General features: G+C 41.8%; 1 protein-coding gene across 5 annotated transcripts in view; it reads left to right on the top strand.

The window, feature by feature from the left end:
- The window catches only part of LOC142583703 (aldo-keto reductase 1B-like), a 43646-nt gene that overhangs the window by 4604 nt on the left and 17484 nt on the right, over positions 1-21558 (top strand). For all 5 annotated transcript variants that reach the window (XM_075694193.1, XM_075694203.1, XM_075694209.1 and 2 more), the window contains 6 exons: positions 412-579; positions 3884-4000; positions 5045-5122; positions 5214-5330; positions 17098-17204; positions 20721-20802. In XM_075694193.1, the coding sequence (XP_075550308.1) occupies positions 412-579; positions 3884-4000; positions 5045-5122; positions 5214-5330; positions 17098-17204; positions 20721-20802 (669 nt within the window). The remainder of the gene's footprint in view (positions 1-411; positions 580-3883; positions 4001-5044; positions 5123-5213; positions 5331-17097; positions 17205-20720; positions 20803-21558) is intronic.

Here is a 21558-nt window from a genome sequence, read left to right as displayed (position 1 = left end):
TTTCCTTTACTTTACTTTACCATGGCAAAAAGAAAAATGTAAAGGTCTCCCACAAGGTGATTAGTTTTATACCACACATTTTCCTATTGGCATGAACCATTGGGACTTGGAGTTGCAAGCGTTTTTTTTTAATGTGTAAATGCTCATGGGTGCAGCATGTATCCTGCTGAAGATAAGTAGAGACCACTGGACATAGTCTTGCTAGTCTTCTCTTGGGTGATGGTGAATGTGGTGCAGAGGTGGGACGGTGCATTTCAGATATATTTAGAAGACCTTGTAAACCAGTCAACATCTGTTTTGTTTAGAGCTCTGGTGTTATAGTGCTGGGCGCATTTGCTATTTTTCTAAACACCATATAGTACATATTGCCCTGCAACTAAACTGATCTGCTGTATTCTTTTCACTCAACAGTCTCAAGTAGGTCAGGTGTATGAGGCTGTCAAGATTGCCATTGATGCAGGGTACCGGCACATTGACTGCGCATTTGCATACCAGAATGAAGAAGAAGTTGGAAGAGCAATTGAAGACAAAATTAAGGATGGCACTGTGGAAAGGAAAGACCTTTGGATCACTGGGAAGGTACATGCTGCTTGAATATCTATACGAAATTTCATGGCTAGTGTGTGAATAATTTTTAAGTTCTTAATCTCTTTTAAAAAATTAGTCCATAATGGATGGTACTGCCATTTATTATGCATAGTAAAATTGAGAAGCAGTACTCTTTTATTTGTGAAAGCAAGTTTGTGAGAAGTAGTGATGAAAAAGTGCACAGTGTGTGCAGTTCTTAGTGTGGGGATGGGCACATCAGCACTATCACATAAGAAAATAAGAGTTTGAACAAGGATGAAAGAATATAAAAAATTATGCCATCATTGTGATTTAAATAAAAGTTATGTATCCTCTACTGCTAGACAATTCATAGACCCCCACCTGTGGTCTATGACTTGCAATGAGTTCTCAAAAACATTCATTGGGGTTTATGGCCATACGAGAACTGCTGTCACGGGTGCAGCAATATCAAATACTAAAAAGTACCAATACTGCGAAAAAGGTCAGCATTTAGTGAAGCCTGCCATATGCATTTTGAAAGAAGAAATTGAATTTTTCAATATGTAAGTGTTCTTCAGCATGCTGATGGGGTAATAAAACTATGCTGGGGTTGCAAGAGATGTCATAGTGAAGTGTTGTGGAATAATTTTGGCTATCTGGCCACCTGTGTGTTTGTAATTCTATGTAGTAGACAAGAATTTCTGTATTCACTGTGAACTGAGCCATCTCTCAGTGGGCACCTTAACACATAATGGATCAAATTGAATATTGCAGTTTTAATAGTTTCATGTTATTATTCCACAATGGCCCTATTCTTTAGTTGAATGAGATGGAATGTGAATGTAATAGAGTGGAATGACCAGAGTGAAACCAGAGCTGGCTTTCATTTGCCACCAGTCTTGCAAAATCAAATATACAGGGTGTCCCAACTATCACGCACCAAGATTTAAAAATATGCAAATGCCACATAGCTGGACATAACCAAGGTAATGTTGTTTGCCATCGTTTGGAGATACTAAGTATTTTTTGCATTCTGCTTAATTACATAATTAGTATTAATTAGTCAATCAACTTCTCAAATATAATTAGATGAAAAGTGTCTGTGACAAAACTGTAGAGTAACACGAAAAACTCTCGATACAGCTTTATGTTGCTCAATACATGCTACATAAGTTTTTCCGAGTGTGAAAGAAGCCCACAAATACACGCAAAATTGCCATGCGACTGGCCACTCGAGGCATTTTGCGTGTATTTGCAGGATTCTTTCACGCTCAGAACACACTTATATGTAGCATGTATTGAGCAGCAGAAAGCTGTATTAGGAGTTTTTCATTTTGCTCTACAATTTTCTCATTGACACTTTTCATCTAATTATAATATTTGAGAAGTTTATTAAGTCCATTTCAAGTGCAATTAGGCGGAATGCAAACAAACTCTTGCGTATCCCCAAGCAATGACAAACATTACCTTGGTTCTCTTCAGCTATGTGGCATTTGCATATTTTTAAATCTTGGTGCATGATAGTTAGGGCACACTGTATAAACAAAATATATCAGGCATGTAGGAATCACTGCTAGTATTGCTGACTTGTATAGCTGATCCCACTAAGCTTGCTCTCCTAGACACTCAATAAATGACTAGTTTATGGCTACTTTTGGCCACCGGCATTGCAACCTTTTATACTATCAACATTCTGTGAGAACCTGATGTAAATGGCCGGTAATAAAATTAAAATTCCCTCGAGATCCAAAAGTAAGTAATGGCTTATACATTTCCTGCACTCATTAAATACATGTTAGCATGATGTATAACGACCCCATTCATAACAAACATGTGGTCATGAAATTGGCAGTACTGCTGCTATACTGTGATCTGCGTGAGGGCAGTGGCACTGTCTCAGGTGTAACAAGCACATTCTTCACTCAAGAAGATTGACATTCTGTGTGATGCTCCAGCCTTAGTTCTCACTGCCCACCAGTTAGCACATGGCACATTAGTGCTCATGCTTTTCACTGGCATCCCTGCAGAAGCAATGAGAAAGTTAGCAGGCAAACTGCCACACAGTCAGCACATCCTGGCATTGCCTTCTGTGCATCATCTTATGATGTGGAGATAGCATCAGCTTCTAACCATGTGGTTGAGCCTTAGCACAAAGAAAACTATTAAGGCCCATGTTTAACACCTGTAGTTCCTTCAAGGACACTTGTTTTTGCTGAAATTCATGCGAATGGGCTTCAACTAGTCAAATAACTTAAGCTCTGTAGTTTCATACTCCAAGTGTGGCATAGTCTTTGCAAATTAGTAATAAATATTTGCTTTAAATTCAATAATTACTGGCTCTAAAGTCAATAATTATTACTTAATGTAAAGTAATAATTATAACATTGGCACTCTTAACAAACATCACCATTATAAAGATACAAAAGGAAATAATTTTTCTGGGAAGCATGGTTTGTTGAAATCGGCAATAGTATTGGCTATCAACTCTCAGAGATAAAAGCTCTTGTGCAACATGAATGCTGAACTGACAAGTAAATGCCTCAGAAAAGCAATTTATGGTATTTTATAAGAAGCACCTCTTGTGGAAGCCTTGCAACAACTTTTCATTTATAGTGGATTGGAGACTAATGGACACAGACATATTGACGGGACTGTAATGTAATGGATCTCTGCCCGTCTGTAAGTTGGCTTGCTCAGCTTTGATATCAGTGGATTGGTATTGTTTTACGCCAACAGTTGACTCTACTACCATATATGTGATTTATGTATCACATAAGAAAATGTTGCAGGACCCCTTTGAGTGGTTTTCTGAAGCTGTTCACTCACTAATTGTCCCCATGCAAATAAAGGCATTGATGCCTCAAAGCTACACGCACAGACATTGGTTTTCTTCAGGAAATTTAGGGATAGAGAAATCGGTAATGATAGAACAAAAATGTGAAGCTGGCTGTCACTGATTGTCAGCCTTTCTCTACAGTAAAGAACTTAAACACCGCGGTAATATAGTTAACACTGAAGTCCCTCTTTCTTTCTTCCAGAATAAATTTTTGACACATCCATTACCTTATTTTAGGAGGTACAATTTCAGCAAACACATGAATGTAACAAACAAAATTTGCATGACAACCAGGTGCGTTATAAGTGGGGCCAACTTAGTATTGTGTTTAGGTATCTTGCAGAAAGTTGAAAACAAACAAGGCTGTGTGTAGGATGGTATACAACAGTCATCATAAACTGATATATTTTCTTTAGTCATCACTTTAAACAACACACTGCAGGCTCTGTATGATCAAAGTAGTCACTGCACTAAATGAACAATGTTGCAACATTTCAGTGCTGGAACACTTACCACAGCAGGAGCAAAGTGTTTGAGTGCTGTGAGGTGTCGCTGAAAAAGCTGCGCCTGGAGTACTTTGACCTCTATCTCATGCACTGGCCAATGGGCTACCAGGTGAGAGTGAAAAAAGCCTCCTGTGGTTATAGGAATTTATGAGATAGTTTCTGCAAATTTTGTGTATGAAATGTTTGTTTTGTGATGAAGTCTTCTTTGTTGCTAGAATTACACATAGAACAAATCACAGCTTAGCACAATGCTATTGCTATTCAGCTCCTTGTATGGTCATTTCTCATGCATATCTATTTGAGAAAATAAGTGTATCCTTTATCTTGGAATATTTGAAAGCCCTTGCAGCACCCATCACGGCACAAAGAGTAGCATGTTCTTGCAGTGATGGGCTACAAGTTTAATCCCCACTCAAGGTGTTTTGCATCTATATAAAAGTTGCAACCTAAGTAAGCATTGACCCTTTTCTTTTTTTCTTTTCCTACCAATTTGCAAGGGTTGTTGCAAAGAATAGTAAATGGAGCGAATTTGACAGTGCAAACCCATTTCAGCCATATACTGTAAGAGAGACTTGAACTTATTGTCCATGAGATATCCGGCTTACCTTTTATGTTGGTCAGTACATAGTTGGACAGTTCCAAGTGTTTTTTCACCATTAGTTTCGATTCTGGGGCATGTCCACATCATATGGTGAGCATCCACTGTAGATGCATGAGCAGAACTTCAGGCGTGCCACATGATCTTTGCATGTGTTACACCATCTCTAAGTGATGGCAGACGTTAAGGCTGTCCTGGGCTAAACCCTCCATAGAGGGACTTCCTCCACTTGGTAACTGCTATAGAAAAGGAAACAACAGCAATATGGCATCGAGTCAATGGTTATTGTAATCGCTAACATTTTCGAAAGTAACTTCCAGCAATAATTACCTACTTCCCTGCAAGCAGTTTCCTGCTGGAACTGAACCTTCTATGGTCTTGGAACTCTTTTGCTTGTGCGATAGCTTGCAATGACATCAGCTATTTTCCTCAATTCCTTGCTTATTCTGTCAGAGGTCACATATTGCAAGGCTTCTAGATGGCTTAAGTATATTTGTGGCAGTGTTGTCTAAGGGAATATTTGTTGGTGACTGGTGCTACTGCTGTTCCGTGCAGGAAGGTGGTGATATGTTTCCTCGTAATGAAAATGGAGATTTCATCTTTAGTGATGTGGACTTCCTTGAAACTTGGGAGGTAAGTTTAGAAGCTCGATCATCGGAGCTGTTCGGCTCTACATAATGGTCCTTATTTACCTTTTTCTTTCTACTGTCATGTTTTTGTACAGGCCTTGGAAGAATGCGTGGAAAAAGGGCTAGCGAAGAGCATTGGTGTCTGCAACTTCAACAAAGACCAGCTCCTTCGTCTCCTAGAAGCAGCCAAGATAAAACCTGCAATCCTGCAGGTTCGTGCATTTAAAATGCATCATGGAAACATGCTCTAATTACAGAATTTAAACCAGCAAATGCTCAAGAAATGTCAATTTAGTAGGAATCCTTAGATTACAGCAGTTACTAATTTTCCAAAATTAAGATTTTTTTTTTTAATTTGACATTCATCTTCATACCTGTGACAAAAAATATGGGTGTTCCTTGTAGCTTCTTCTCTCGGTACATAAGGAAGGCTGTAGGCACCGTAGAAAGATGCTACGTATATGAAATGCAAGTGTATTTGGAACACTTTTGGGGTGCATATCTCGGAACTGAACCTCGTTTCAGCATTGCTATTAAATGGACATGCTTTGAGCGCCCATTGTCTTCCGTTCCACAATTACATATATGTGCTACGTTAATATAAAAGTTGGTTAACTTAAGCTATTTTAAAGAACTAGTTGCAGTTACTGCCTACTTTTTAACGTGTACAGCTACAAGTATTCTTTTGCCAAAAGAAATCTTTTTTTTCCTCTACTGTGCTTTTTTTTTCCTTGTTTTCCCTTCCTTTACTCCTTTTTTTTTTCTGCCTTTCATTGCATTTTGGCTTAAGATGGGTTATGAAAAGATTTGAGAATGTCTTCACTGAAACACCTGGTGCAGAGTTGTGCCTTCTACAGAGCTTCATGTCCGAGACAACACAGATACATTAATCGCACCTTATTGGATCCAATAATAAGTGGTTTTGATTAAGGCAATGATGGTCCAAATGCACCATTTACACCATTTTGCTACTATTAGACTTGCCTGCTCCTGCCTGCGCCCACTCAAGTACCATTTGTGCCAACTGGGCAGAAGTGCGGTATTTTCACATTTTCACGACAGTGTAATGTTTTCAGTAGGGATGCATCAACTATACGAATCGATTTGTGAACATTCAAAGTAATTCTATTCATGACTCCATTATCTACTACACTAGTTTTCATATGCAGTAGAGCCTCGTTCATACATTTTGGGAAAACGTACGATCCTAAGAAACTAAAAAATTTGAGACTCAACCAGTGTTGACACCTACGTAATGCCAAGCGTCGTGAGGATAGTTGCGGAACGAGACGCGTCTAAAGTCCCTCAATCGTTTAAAAGTACCGACAGGCTTTGATCCAGCCGACAACTCCTGCGATAGGCTGATCGGTGACATGTGACCTTGCTCCGCCCCTTTGCCGCCATGAAAGTTCCTGCGCGCCAGGCGAAGTGCGCGCGTTTCGCCTGTTGTGCTATGCACATCGCTGCGATAATTTCTTACCGGGAGGGCCGAAATGCCTCGTTGCTGTGCGGTTGGGTGCTGAAACCGGACGAAGGATGGCAAGAAGTTATTTTGCATCGCGCGCGGCAACCAGAACCTAACCAGACGAAAAGTATGGTTACACAGAATTGCACGGGCGGGCTTTGAATCGTCGGTAACAGCACGACTATGCGAGGCAAGTAACATACAACGATGCAAAGGTGCCATAGAAAGTATACACGTGCGTGTGTCGAGCAGTGATAGTATTTCACTCGCGTGCATGAATGTTGAGGGCCGAAGTTTGTGGAGATTATTTTATTTCGCTGTGAGCCCGCTGAATAGATCGGTACGACCTAGGATGCAAAGGACCGAAATGCCTTGTTGCTGTGCGGATGGGTGGTGAGATCAGACGGAGGACGACAAGAAGTTATTTTGCATCCCACGCAGCAAACAAAACCTAACCAGAACTTAATTCTGGTGGCATAGAAATGGACGGAAAGACTGAACCGTCGGTAACTGCACGACTATGCGAGGAAAGTAACGTAGAGCGATACGAAGGTGCGAAAGAAAGTATACACCTGTGTGTGCAGAGCTGCAGTATTATTTCATTCGCGCGCATGAATGTTGACGGCCGAAGTTTGTGGATATTACTGATTTTAATGCATTACGAGCCCGTCGACTTAGCAAGTGCAGTATGACCTAGCATGCAAGTAAATAGTCGGGCAGAAACACATGAACTCGCTGACAAATATCCGCATTGCGTTACGTGCGGTAAAAAATAAAATTAAGCAGCAAATTCTACTTTTACACTTTCCTGTGTTTGTGCGCGCGTTGTTAACTGCACTTTTCAACATGTTCAAAAAGTAATTTCCAATATCCTAATCGTATTATGTGCATTGCATATGTGAATAAATATATTGCTAAGTGCCTGCATTACTTTGTTTTTAAAGACGAATACTGCATAGCCACAGCTACTGGCCGTCAAATAATAAAGCGTAATACAGTATATCAAAGTACATTACATACAGCTGCGAGCTCGTTCCTTCCAAGTTTCCCTTACACTCGAAGATGTTTCAGTAATCGGCAATGCCATTTTACTGATGAAAAACACACAACTGCAAATGAACATAAGAAAAACGCCACAAGCGATACACGGATTGGCAGCAAAACACAGTGCAGTAATAGCTGGGCCAATCCGCGTGCGTTTCGTATAAGGGCCCTCTAATTATTACGGGGCTTTAGCGGTGCACAGAGGCGAAAAGGGATAAACACAACAATGCGCGTCATCATTCGAGTTTACGCGGCGACATCGCACGGTTCACGAGAACAGTCAACCGCATTCACACACGCGCACACACTATGCTTGATATTGGTGTGCCGCGAGATCAGATCACGCTGGCAGCCCGAACACAATCGAGGAAACACGCTGACACAATCCATACCGCCTCTTCATCATGTCACGACAGTTGCACTGGCTCGTAGCATTGAACCACAAGACACAGCAGTCGTCGTGTACTCGCTACACGACACACACTCAGCGGCAAGAAGATTGTTGGCGCACTCGTTTCCACACACGCACAGGATGTTGTTTAGTTGCCGTGAGGGTCGCGCGCTTTGAGAATAGCACGTTTGAGCGACGTTATGTCGAAAGTTTTTCGGTCCAAGTGACTGTCAGCCTTCATTTTTACACAACTTCTTCGTTCAGTGCAACCGCTATGTGTACGCGGCACACTTACATGCAAAAGATTTCACAGAGCATACGGGATTAAGCGCAAGCAATCACCAAGGCTCGCGCGGTGATTGAGCGCGAACGAACGAAATGTAAACATGTGGAATCGAGGCGATGAAGCCCTCATTACGCTCTCTTGAGCTATTTTCTTGGAGCGCTCATTTGAAATTAAAGGACTAAATTTAGCAGTTCGGGTCCTTCTTTCGTTTTTCACCACAGTCAGGCACCAGTAGGTTTTATTTCGGCGCGTATGCAGATATTTTTTCACCTCACGAATGCTGCGGCTTAGCGTGGGTGCCGTCTGCTACAGGAACTTCCTAGGTGGCGCGCGCAGCAGATGTCGCTACCTTGAAAATTATAGAGGGACCTTAGACGCGTCGAGCTGGTGGCGCTCCCAGTGGCTGGAGGCGTGTTTTGTTGTTTTCCTATTGTGTGGTGTTTTAAGAGGGTGACGGGAAGCCGAAATGAAATCGAGCTGCCGGGCTATGCTGGATGCCGCCAAAGCGAAACGAGATGCCCACATCACGCCGCCTGCAGCAGCAGAGAATGGTGCCGTGTTTGTATTATCGCATAAAAGTATGTGGTATGCTATCAATGGCACAACGCACTACGCGCTATAAATCGGGTAGGTGAAGACGCTTATCGCAGTAGGTTTGGCGGCGATAGCTGTGAACGCGGCGTGCGACAAGGCCGGAGATTTGCTGGTACCAAAATAAGAAACTGGGCACGTCATCGTTTTCACATGAGACGGGCGGCTATATACTGCTCTTGATCGCGCACACTTCGCCCCTTTTCTTGTTCACATGGGGTCTAGAGGCTGGAGAGCGTATATGATCGCAGTCTGCAGCAGGAATGGCGCCGCATTTCAGTTATCACCTATTAAAAGTGCACTACGCTTCCGACGGCACCACACGCTGTGAAACAGATAGGCGAAGATGTTTATCACAGTGGGATTGGTGGTGATAGCTGTGAATGCCGCATGCAACGATCCGGCTGGAAATTTGGTGGTACCGAAATGAGAAACTGAATTCGCGCCTGCGCTTTCACGTGAGACGGGCAGGCGAGTATTGCGTTGAAGCTGCCGTGGCGGGCAGCTATATATTGTTCTCGATCGCGTGCGCCTCGCGCATTTTCTTGTTTACATGGGGCCTAGCAGCCGGAAAATGTATCATACAATCGCAATTTGGCTACGTACTGAACGTTGATGCCGAAAAATTGTGTTCCGGGAACAGATGAACCGGTAAAAGATGAGCGCAACTCTATTGGGTCATTTTTTTGTGTTCTCGATTGCAAACATTGGCGCCGGGAAAATGTACGCAACGGGAATGTATCAACGAGGTTCTACTGTGTTTGGTGAAATACTCAGTGGAGATCGATACATTGCATGCAGCGTTACCCCGGTGCTCAGTTGGTTTATAGACAAAAGAAAATTTAATTCTGGAGTTCTTACCTCGTGCAACCACAACATCATTATGAGGCTGCCCTGTCTTGGTACAAGGGTCGTCTGGGTCATTAACTCCAATTGAAACAATTCCTATACCAGGCACTGACGAAGGAACGGTGACGAAAGTAGCATCAACTCATTAGCCACTGGAAGGCACGCAGATCGTATCGCATACGTGTGTTCATGCATGCAGATTCATGCGTTTGCACATGCGGTTTAGAACTTCCTGCCAATCTGTGAACTTCTATGCGCGATTGCAGTAGTTGCCGGTTTCTATGGTTGTCAAAAACGTGGATACATGATCTCGGAACTAATGGCCAGTTAGCCACTCATACAAACATACTAGCGGCAAGGTTTCCACAACGGCTTGTGGAAACCTTGCTGGTCACATCAGCCAAAAGCCAATTTTTCGCCATGGCACACTGCCTTAGCTGCTAGGCCTAATCGGTAGTGCTTTGAAAGGTCAGTCGGGTATCAGCAACAAAAGTTATGGTTTTGCACCGAATTGACTTGTATCTATTCGCAGAGGCCACGTGACGCGTGGGAAGCAGACAAACTGCCTCACAACAAAAGCAAGTGTACAGGCTGGCACGAACGTTGTTGCTCTCCACTGCCATCACTGTCTTTGCAAAACACCATACAGAGGCCTCTCATCTTGGCACTGTTCATAGACGCATAGTCCCCTGTCAAGCTTCTAGCATTGTTATTGGGTGTAACACATTTTGATGTGCTGTAATATGCTTTAGCATACTACAGCACATCTGTCATTTGGAATGCACATGAGACATTTGCCATCGCTTTTTGTTTTGTGCCTGACAGCGCAAATTGCTTTACAGTCAAACCTCGACATAATGAAGTTGTACTTGCAGCAAAAAAACTTCATTAAATCGTGAATTTCGTTAATTTTAGGTTTTCAAGTTTCAGCATTAAAATCAACTTCACAAAGTCCCAGAGCATTCTGGGTGTGTGGATAATATCTTGTTAGTAAGCACTTATAAACAAATTGCAAGAATGTCAGGGCGTCATAGCCCTGTTATGAGCACCAGCGCGTGCAGTGCAGATCGCATCGAGAGCAGTGCATTGACATGGCTCACAGCGTACGAGATTTGCGTGTGTGGTAGCACGTGGCCTCGTAAATCAGACGCCATAGCTGACCACGCTTAGTGCCTGCAGCTGGACCCCACAAATTAAAAACAAAAATGTAAAAAGATATGGATATTGGTCCTGAACCATAAAAAAAAAAAGCCGGTTTTGCCAGGAAAGGGGAGCATTGATGATGGTAGCAAAGGGACTATACAAAGTAAGGTTTGTAGTTTTATTAGTGTCACGCCGCTCAGGCAGACATTAACAGATTTCACTCGATGACCGCAAACTTGCAGTCGCAACGCTAATGAGCGCTTCGTACCATGTCTCAGAAATTGGCGATTGAGATTACATGACCGCCAACACTAGACTTGTGGCGGTCCTCCCCACCCCCTACCAACGCGTGCTTGATCACATTACCGCGCGTTCACTCCCTCCCCATCCCTTTTGCACAGAAGGAATCATCAGCTCTCATGTTTCTCCAAGTTATTTACCAACAGAATGAGTGGCGCAATGGTGTTTCCTGCCTACTGTGTCCCAGCACGCGTGCTTTGACAGCGGTTTTGCCGCTCAAACTTTTCATACAGAAGAACACTTGAAATAACTTTTGTTTTTTTGCTAGATTTACTAACCATGCAGGCTCCAAGTACATGATTGAAATGGTCAAAAACTTTGTTAAATCGAAACTGTGTCACGAAGCTACTTTGTTAAATTGTGAGAAATAAGTACACGGTTTTCAGTGCAACTAAGAACGGTAAATGAAAATAGTTCGTTAAATCAACATTCATTATATTGAGGTTTGACTGTTAGCACATTTGTAATTTTATGTCAGTCTTGCGCTCGGGCACATATTTTTGTTCTTGTTGGCCTACAAAATTTAATTGTTTACAGAATTAAGTTCCTTGCCTACCCAAATAAGAATGCTTGCAACATACCGTGCATGGTGTACCGTCCATATAGCTTAATTGGTCGCTGTTAGCTTTGTCTCGCTTCACTGTTGAGCAGCACTTACTAATTGCACAGTAATAACAAGCTTTGCCAAATGGTTACAGATTACTGTTGAACTACTCTAAGTGTTCCAAAAAGACAAATTTTTCTGCTCCGAAACTGCTCCAAAATGCTGGTGTGGCTGCACCTAAACTGCTCCAGAACGACATTTTTCCTGCTCCAAATATTGCTCAAAATCCTAAACAGGCTGGACCACCACTATTAATGTAATTGTTTCCACGTAGTGAGTGTCATCCAGACTTGTAGAATAGGCAAGTGAAGTGCCTACTCCTACAGAGTGAAACCTTCAAGCTCAGTACAGACCTAAACATGTTCACAAGTTTGCTTGCACCATCTACCATGAGCCACTGGTTGAGATAACTTACTTTGAGCATGTAGATAGGCTGGCCACTATTGCATGTGCTTTTTGTTCTGAAACTGGCCTTCATGGCTCTTTTTATTCATTACATCATCCTAGCCTGAATGGTTGCCAAGCTTTAAAGTGAAGTCATTCCTTGACACTTCACATAGATTCCAGCATAGATCAATGCTTGAATCTTTGCTGCACATCCCCATCAGCCTATTTTGTGTCCACTGCAGGGCGAAGGCCTCTCCCTGCGACCTCCAATTACCCCTGTCCTGCACCAACTGGGGGGGCCTACCATATTTTTTTTACAATACTGCCGCTCTCAGCCGAGAGCCTAGCAGACGGGCATGAACACTTTCTTTTCCGTACATAAATACACGTGCGAGCTACGCAAAGAATGAAAAAGCAACGATATTCAACAAAATACAAAAGATAAGGTAGATAAGGTATACGCTACAAATAGAACACTAAACAACGCAGAGTAAAATGAACAACTGGGGCACATCATAGACAAAGCAAAATCGTAAAATATTTGGGAACAAACAAGTGTATACAATTTTTTTTTCTAAGTACTGTCAGTTTAACATAATGAGAGTGGGGAACAAACATTAGAAGTCGTTAATAATCTCTTGTGATGAGCTCCAGCTGTGAAACGAACAGGGATAAAGAGTTTGTTGCTGTTAATGACGAGTTAAGTTCATTCCATTCTCTGATTGCGCGAGGAAAGAATGAGTACCTGAATGCATCATTAGAAAAGGAATACTCGGTTAGCGTATGCTCGTGTTGATGCCATGTTATTCTAGATTGCGAATATGAAATGTACTGGGTGATATCAATTTTATACTGACGATGCAGAATTTGAAACAGGAATTTTAGTTGACCTTGTTTTGCTCTCGTCGATAATGTGTTGAGGCCCGAGGAAGCTAAGAGACGTGAAGGTGAGTCAGTAGAACAATATTTGCTATGAATGAACCCTGCGACTTTTCTTTATACGGCTTCGAGTTTAGCTGTGTTAGTTGCTGTGTAAGGAAACCAAATTGTGTTAGCGTATTCTAAGATAGGTCTCGCAAATGTTTTGTAGGCCAGAAGCTTAATGTTCGTTGGAGCGATCTTTAGGCGTCTTTTTAGATAAAATAGCTTTCGCAGTGGAGTAGTTGTAATATTAGTTATGTGTGTTTCCCAATTGGAGGTTTGATGTCAGCGTTATTCCTAAATATTTCTGTTGCTCAGCCTTTGAAAGAGGCATGCCATTAACGATATAGGTGAAATGAGAGGGTTGCTTTTTTCTTTTTATTGTCATTGCCACTGATTTATTGACGTTAATAGACATTTGCCACTGGGAGCACCACTCGGCTAGTGTGTTAAGGGAATCGGAAAGATCAAGATGTTCGTTATGGCTGTTAATTTCTTTATATATCACACAATCATCCGCGAAGAGTTTGATTTTGCACGCTATATTATTGGTTATATCATTAATAAAGATCAGAAATAACAGTGGCCCGAGTACCGAGCCTTGTGGTACTCCAGATATGACAGGAACGACATCAGATGGCATGTGGTCAAACATAACAAATTGTGAGCGGTGTGTTAGAAAAGCTGTTATCCAAGCAGAAACTTCTCCCTTCCCAATAGCTTGCTCCACTTTTGCAATTAGCTTAGTGTGACTCACGCAATGAAAAGCTTTAGATAAGTAAAATCATGTCAATTTGAGAATGATTATTAATACTAAGAGCAAGGTCATGAACTACCTCTGTTAGTTGAGTGATGTTTGATAAGCCAGATCGAAAACCCTGCTGGTGAGGCGATAGGATATTTTAGCGCTCTAGAAACACTGTCATGTGTTTTAGAATGATGTGTTCTAGTATTTTGCATGAAGTGCTTGTGAGAGATATGGGTCTGAAATTAGCAACATTATTTTTGTCTCTTTTCTTGTGAATCGGTATTATTTTAGCCTTTTTCCAGTCGTGTGGTAAATTAGTAGTTGCTAGTGACTTGCGAAAAATATGTCCCAGATATCTACTGCACCACTCAGCATATTTTTTTAGGAATTCGTTTGGGATTTCATCAGGGCCGTTTGCTTTCTTAGGGTGAATGTTGAGAAGATTGTGGATTCCGGCGTCCGTTATTATTAAGGGATCAAGCACTGAGGTACAGGGTGGTGGAAGAGGGGGAAGTGTACCATTGTCTTCCATGAAGACTGACTTGAAGAAATCGATATATTTATTTGCCGTTGCACTTTTTTCCTCTTCAGTTAGTTTGGTTATTTGCTCGGTACTGCGCAGATGTTTCCAGAATCTTTGTGGGCTATTTTTTAGGAAGCTAGCAAGAGTGACACTGTAGCAGTATTGTTTCGAATCTTTCAGTTTCTGCTTGAAATGCATAACTGCAGATTTTAATTTCAAGGTTGTAGATGGTTTTGGGTTATTCTTGTTTGCCTTACGAAGCCGATTTGCACGCCGTTTAGCATGGGTGACTTCGCGTGTGATCCATGGATTCTTAAGGTGCTGTTTTTTTCTTTTGCATTGGAATATAATTAGTTATACAGTGCAGGGCCATGCTTTTAAAATGTAGCCACATCAGTAGATTCCTGAGATGCTTTTTCCAAAAGGGATCAAATTCACGCGACAGATAAATTAGTATGCTGGCGTCATCTGCTTTATGAAAGTTAAAAAACCTTTTTACTCTAGACAGGGTAGTAATACAATGATCAAGCTGGAACGTGCACATAGGTATACTGTGATCAGATATCTCTTCAATAATGTCCATTTGTACTTGACTTGTAGAAAAATGGTTGCTAAGAAATATGAGGTCGAGGATATTTTTCGTTGAGCCTTGAATGCGAGTAGGACGAGTGACAAGTTGATGTAGGTTAAAATTTATCATTAAGTCTATTAGCACTTCTGAGGCTTCTGATGTGTGGTGCATTGTGGGCTGGTCTATGTCAGCAAGGTTAAAGTCGCCTGCAAGATAATCCTCGATTGATGGATATGACGCTGCATATATTCTTGAATTGCTGAAAGGCATGCACTGTCAGAGGAAGGGCTCCGATAAAAGCAACCGGTTACAATTGACGTCCCGTCGCATAAAAGTTTACAGAAAATGGCTTCAGCATTGTCCACCTCGAGAAGAAGGACAACGTGGAGACAGTTTTTTATCAGTAAGGCCACTCCTCCACCCCGTGAAGGTCGGTCTTTTCGGATGATTGTGTAGTTTGGCGGAGCAATATCATGGTCGAATATAGCGGGTGATAGCCATGTTTCTGTGATGGCTACGATATCGAGCTCGTAGTCGACTAGAAGGCTTTCCAAGGCTTCTGTTTTATTTAGGACACTGTGGGCGTTTACATTTATCAATTTTAATCTTTTGATTGCGCGGCTTATGCCGCTGCACTCTCCCATATGCACTCCAACCCATTTTTATTCTTCTGTAAATTCCCTTCTCATGATCAGGATCCCCTGTGAGTAATTGATGTAGGTCAGTGTACTCCTTCACAGACTCTAGGTTGACTGGTGATCCTCAACTCTTGTTCCCCTGACAAGCTTTTATCTTTTTCTTATACATATTAATGTCCAACGCTACTCTTACACTTTCTTTGTTAAGGTCCTCAATCATTTGTTGCAGTTTGTCCCCAGTGTTGAACAGGACAATGTCTTCTACAAACCAAAGGCTGCTGAGATATTCACCGTTGATCCTCACTCCTATGCCTTCCCAGTTTAATAGCTTGAATACTTCTTCCAAGCATGCAATGAATAGCATTGGAGAGATTGTGTCTCCTTGCCTGACCCGTTTCTTTATAGGTATCTTTCTACTTGTGGAGAATCAAGGTAGCTGTGGAATCTATGAAGATATGTTAGAAGATATTCACATATGCCTCCTGTGCTCCTTGATTATGTAATGCCTCAATGACTGCTGGTATCCCTATTGAAACAAATGCATTTTCATAATCTATGAAAACCATATTGAGAGGTTGATTGTACTCTGCAGATTTCTCGATTACCTGATGATATGAATGTGGTCCGTTGTAGAGTATCCCTTCCTGAAGCCAGCCTGTTCTCTTGGTTGACTGAAGTCAAGTGCTGCCCTTATTCTATTAGAAATTATCTTGGTGAATATCTTGTACAGTACTTGAAGTAAACTAATGGGTCTATAATTTTTCAATTCTTTAACGTCTCCCTTTTTGTGGATTAGTATTATGTTGGCATTCTTCCAGTTCTCTAGGACTTTGGAGGTCGTGTGACATTTCGTATAAATTTAAGGGCCGCAAGCTTTTCAAGCATGATATCTCTTCCATCTTTGGTTAAATCGACTGTACACAGTACAACTAGCAGTGGCCTGCCAATCAGGCTCTTCTTGCTGATAATAAAAAATTCTCAACCCAGTGACCTGTGGTAAAGGGTGCAAATGCATTCTACAGCACACTGTTCCCCTGCTGTAGGCTAGAATGCAGGTGGCCAGAAGCCTTTGTCAGACTATACAGACCACTCTACGTGCACAGATCTGTTGTTGCTGGGCCCCATGAAGGTGCTTTGGCAGCACTCTTAGTTGTCTAAAGAAGCTCCAAAGAGTCTGCGTGATAGCGCCCCTCATAGTCAAAGCATTGGATCATCAGGGTTGCTCTAGAGGTGCTCTGGAGTCTGCTTCAGTCATGCACACTGCGACCTGTGCACATTTGGTAAAGGTACAGAGAAGACTAAATTAGTGCAACAAATTGAGTGGTTGTTTTCATTGATCTCCCCTGATGTAATCATGAGTGATTTAGCTTGACTTTTTTTTTTTTTTTTAAACCACAAGTCCTGACATAGTTATATGGTGCATTTATGCATGAATTTCAGGTACTTTGGACTTTGTGGATTGTTTAGCTTTCTACACCTCTTCTTTCACTTATTGTGATTATTCTTGTGCATTTCTAGATTGAGTGCCATCCCTACTTGAATCAGAGTGAACTGATTGAGTTCTGCAAAAAGCACAACATCGCTGTCACTGCCTACAGCCCCTTGGGTTCCCCTGATCGCCCATGGTAATCTGAATTGTGCAATTGTGTGAGGGATTGTTTTATTTGCACAAAGTTAGTGCTCAACAACAAACAAAAACAAGCACTATTGCTAGAGGAGATTTCACCACATTCAGTGCCTGCATTCAGTGAAGGAAAACATTTGTGCAACTTGTACTGTTCTGCTGTGCACTCGTGTATGCATTTCTGAGTACATTACCCAAGACAGTGCCAGCAATCAGGGTCATCTGTATTTCATCATGCTGGGGCTCTCTGCTCATATATACCACTAGTTTTTACTGTATATTTGATACATGAATTGTTGTTCGATGACGAAAGTGGATAGTACAGTTCGTTGCCAGTTAACAATTTTAATTTGCTTGATATATTTATGTGTTGTTGCCTTTATAAGTTCATTTGGCAAATCTGTTTACGAATGCATTTTGACAAATTGCCACAGTTAGATGTGCTGGCATAAGTCATGTTTCATTGTATTTAATGTATTATAATTTATGAAATGGTGCTGCCCAAACATTAAGGGGAGACACTGGTCATGAAAAACTTCTGATAAATGAAAAACAGATGTAAGGATGTAAGGCTTGCTTTGATGTTCTCCCTTGTTTTGTCTTTTTCGACAGCCTTTGACGGTTTAAAGCTGTATAAGCTGTACTATGTAGTAGTGTTGCTGGTCACTATTAGGTATATGCTAAATTGGGAGCTCCTTTACAGTCATAAAAATGCTTATCATATCTGTAAGAGAGCTACCGTACGAGTGGCCCTTTTCCATAAGAGTGGAAAAATACCTTCTAAAGGTATAGCATTTTCCAAGACAGGTGAATAGTGGTAGGCAATATAACACATTCTGCCTAGGAAACTACTTGTTTAGGGTCATGGTGAACCCAGAACTAGAGCTTGGCAATATAACTTGTTCTGCCTAGGAAACTATTTGTTTAGGGGTGGGGAAACCAAAACTAGATCAGCGACAAAAGACATGTAGTTGGAACAAGTTCCTGCAGAACTTCTACATTTTTGCTCATGCTCATGGCATAGGATCCCAGCAGTCTGTTGCCATCCCCTTCTTCAGACATATCACAATAGTGGGCACTGCATCTTTGTGACATCAGTGTGTAAACAAGGCCTGAAACATGTCGTGTTCCTTACGTGCCAAGGCATGCTATGAACAAATATAACTTAAACTGTAAACTCTTAATGTAGCATTTTATTTTAAGAAATGACTACTCGTAAAACTTTCTGCCATGTTTCTTGGCTGTTGTGCCTTCTACACTTTATGCTGATCATATACTATAATGCAGTGCACATGTAGCAGTGTTGAGTAAAGTAGAAAAAATGATGAGCCATTCCACTCTGTGAAGGTGGATGATCAGCGAAGCTGTGTAGCACACAACAAAGAGGTGGCACAGAATTTTGGACAAAGGTACAAACACATTTATTGTCTTGATCGGTGGTCATCGTGACGAAAGGTACGCACACACATTTATATTTATACATTCCACAATCATTCGTGCTATACATTTGTTATATGTCTTCGTGTTTTCATTTTGCAATATATTGAGGCAAAGAATTTGAGACCAAAACCACTGCACCGACTGGCAGTGGCCAGTGCGGTCCGTGCCTTCACAGAGGTAGGGTGTCAAAGATTGGGTTACGATTACTTGCACTCTCCGAAACGGAGGTGATGGGACGGCAACAAATCCACCCCGCGTGCATTTACGGATGGTTCGACAGCTGACCGGCGATAAGGTCCACGCCTGATCAACCATGGACCAGAGGCATGAGACGGGAGGTGGCATAAAAGCAAACTCAGTTTAATAAAATAAAATCAGGCCAGAGACACAATGAAAAAAATATAAGCAAACTGCAAGCAGATGATGCAAAGCTCCGCGGAAAGTGTGCAGGTCACACACAACACACTCTGACGTGACGCGCGACACAAAGCCCACCTTGTGAAAATTTACAACACTCGCGAAATAATAAAAAAAATATGTGGTGCAAATGAAAAATGCACACGACAATAAACACGGCAAACACTACACTAACAGAACATACAAAAATGAACACACTAATAAATAAATGAAAGATGAAACGTGATTAAAAAAGTCTGCTTGAAAGTTCTGAGAGCAGGTTGGATAACTAGGCTTATCTGTAGCGTGCTCGCCGAGATCCCGATCTGATGAAGTGTTAGGCTGCTGGTACCTCAATGCTGAAGATTTTGACGGACTTGCACCGTCTGTCGATCTATCGGCGAAGACTCCGGCCTGGGGGTTTCAGCCTGCCGACCACATCTTCAACTCTCTCGGTGCACGACCACACCGCTCCATCTTCCAAACTACTCTGCCCGCCTGCCGCGGCTAGCTCGTCCTTCATCAAGCTCTGGCGACCCACGTGACCAACCGGTCCCGCGAGCTCAGGGACAATAGGGAGCTTTCCTCCCTACCACCGTGTAAGTGGCACTGCGACTGTGGCGGCAATGGCAGCCATGTCGAGATGGACGCGGGCATGCACTTTGTGACAGAGGGGCAGTATGGGAATGCTAGCATGATGAGTGGCATCAGAGCCAGCTGTGGAAGAAGAAAACAACGACGAAGGCGCGAGCGATATATTGTGGCAAAGCATTTGAGACCGAAATCACCGCACCGACTGGCATTGGGCCAGTGCTGTCAGCGCCTTCGCAGAGGAAGGGGCAGTATGGGAACGCTGGCATGATGAGTTCTAACGTTGCCAGCTGTGGAAGAAGACTGCAACAAACGAGTGAGTAGTGGCACGAGTGTGTTGCTGTGGTTACATCGACGGGTGCCAACAAGCCAGCTGTGGTAGAAGACGACAAACATGCGAGCAGTGGCATGAGTCATTGCCGATATTTTTTTCTCACACAGATTTGTTGATAGACACAAAAATTGCACGGAACCCTAGCCACAAACAGCTTTGCTGTGAAATCCAACAATTCCAACATATATAGTTACCTATATCCGAGATAATTTTACATGGCTTTAGTATTCGGTGCAGTAGGCAAAGCTCATCATAATAAACAGTGTTATATTAAGAAGATTGCATTCTATGCAAGCTAGTTGTGAAACCTATAGGTACAGTGCTTACAGAATGAAACACATCAATTTAGGGCTAGGGAATGCTCATACTTTCATTTCTACCATCTGCTGTTTGTGTGACATCAACATAATTTTTGCTGACACACTTATATTAGCGTCCGCATCACCTTTACTGAACAGATTCATAGGCACATGACCTGGTAGTCTCAAGTAGTTGCATATATGGAGTGTTCTTCTTGAAGTTTTCCTGTCTCTTCTTATTCCTTGAGCATTGTACATGTGCGGAACTTCCAAAGCCCTTCTTGATCGCCAAAGCAATCTCGGTATATTCTAACAAATACCTATTCTAATTTTGTTAAATGTTTGATAGGCCCCAAAAATATGACAGAATATTTACTAAATTCTATTTCTTCACTACAGAAAATTTTGCTGATGAGTATTTTTATGGGCATTAACATTTCATGTGTGCATTTCATAGGGCAAAGCCAGGAGACCCACTTCTCATGGAAGAGCCTGCAATCAAGGCCATTGCTGAAGCCCATGGGAAAACTCCTGCTCAGGTATATAGGTATCCCTTTTGTGTTTGCAGCTATAGCACTCTCATATGAAACTATACACAGTTCAGCATTTTACACCCTTCTGCCTTTCTGGGTGAACTTGAGAGCACTCATAAACATCTGACTGCAAAGGTTGGTGAAGCCAGTCTTATATTTAAAATCATTTGAAATTTCTAGCTTATAAATTTCGAATTTCATCGATACTTTTTAATTTCACTATGCTCAGCCAGGTTGTTTAAACATTCCCATTTTTTACACATCTCCAATCACTTGAAGTTCCTAGATGCATATGCTGTGTTCATATCATCACTCGTTTTTAAAAGTGGAACGGCCACAAGCATTCGTGTGTTTTGAGAGTATCTAGAGGCCCTTCCTCAAATTGAGTATCTCGTACATGGATTGCACACGTCTAGTACTTATTGGAGCAGCCATTGTCCAAAATGTACATTGAAAATTTGAATGTACATGAACATGCATTGCAGACTGAAATCAAAGGTCTGTTTAGACATGCATGCAATGTAATTTTAAAGATGTACTATCACAGAGGCTTGTAGGTACTTCAGCATTTTTCTGTAAGCAGCTAGTCTCATTGCTTTTTAAGTAACCCTGGTATGGTTGTCTTCCCTGTCAAGAAATTAATTTTTTATGTGAATGAATGTGTTGCACTCTTATGCTAAAACTGCACACTTTTCTTTTGTGTTCATGCAAATTACTGAACAAACATTAATAGAAATGTACATTCAAACTCCTAGCATGTCT

Source organism: Dermacentor variabilis, chromosome 1 (assembly GCF_050947875.1).
Source record: "Dermacentor variabilis isolate Ectoservices chromosome 1, ASM5094787v1, whole genome shotgun sequence".
In the NCBI taxonomy this organism is placed as follows: Eukaryota; Metazoa; Arthropoda; class Arachnida; order Ixodida; family Ixodidae; genus Dermacentor; species Dermacentor variabilis.
The sequence above is the reverse complement of the archived record's forward strand: the minus strand, read 5'-3'. Positions and strand labels throughout refer to the sequence as shown.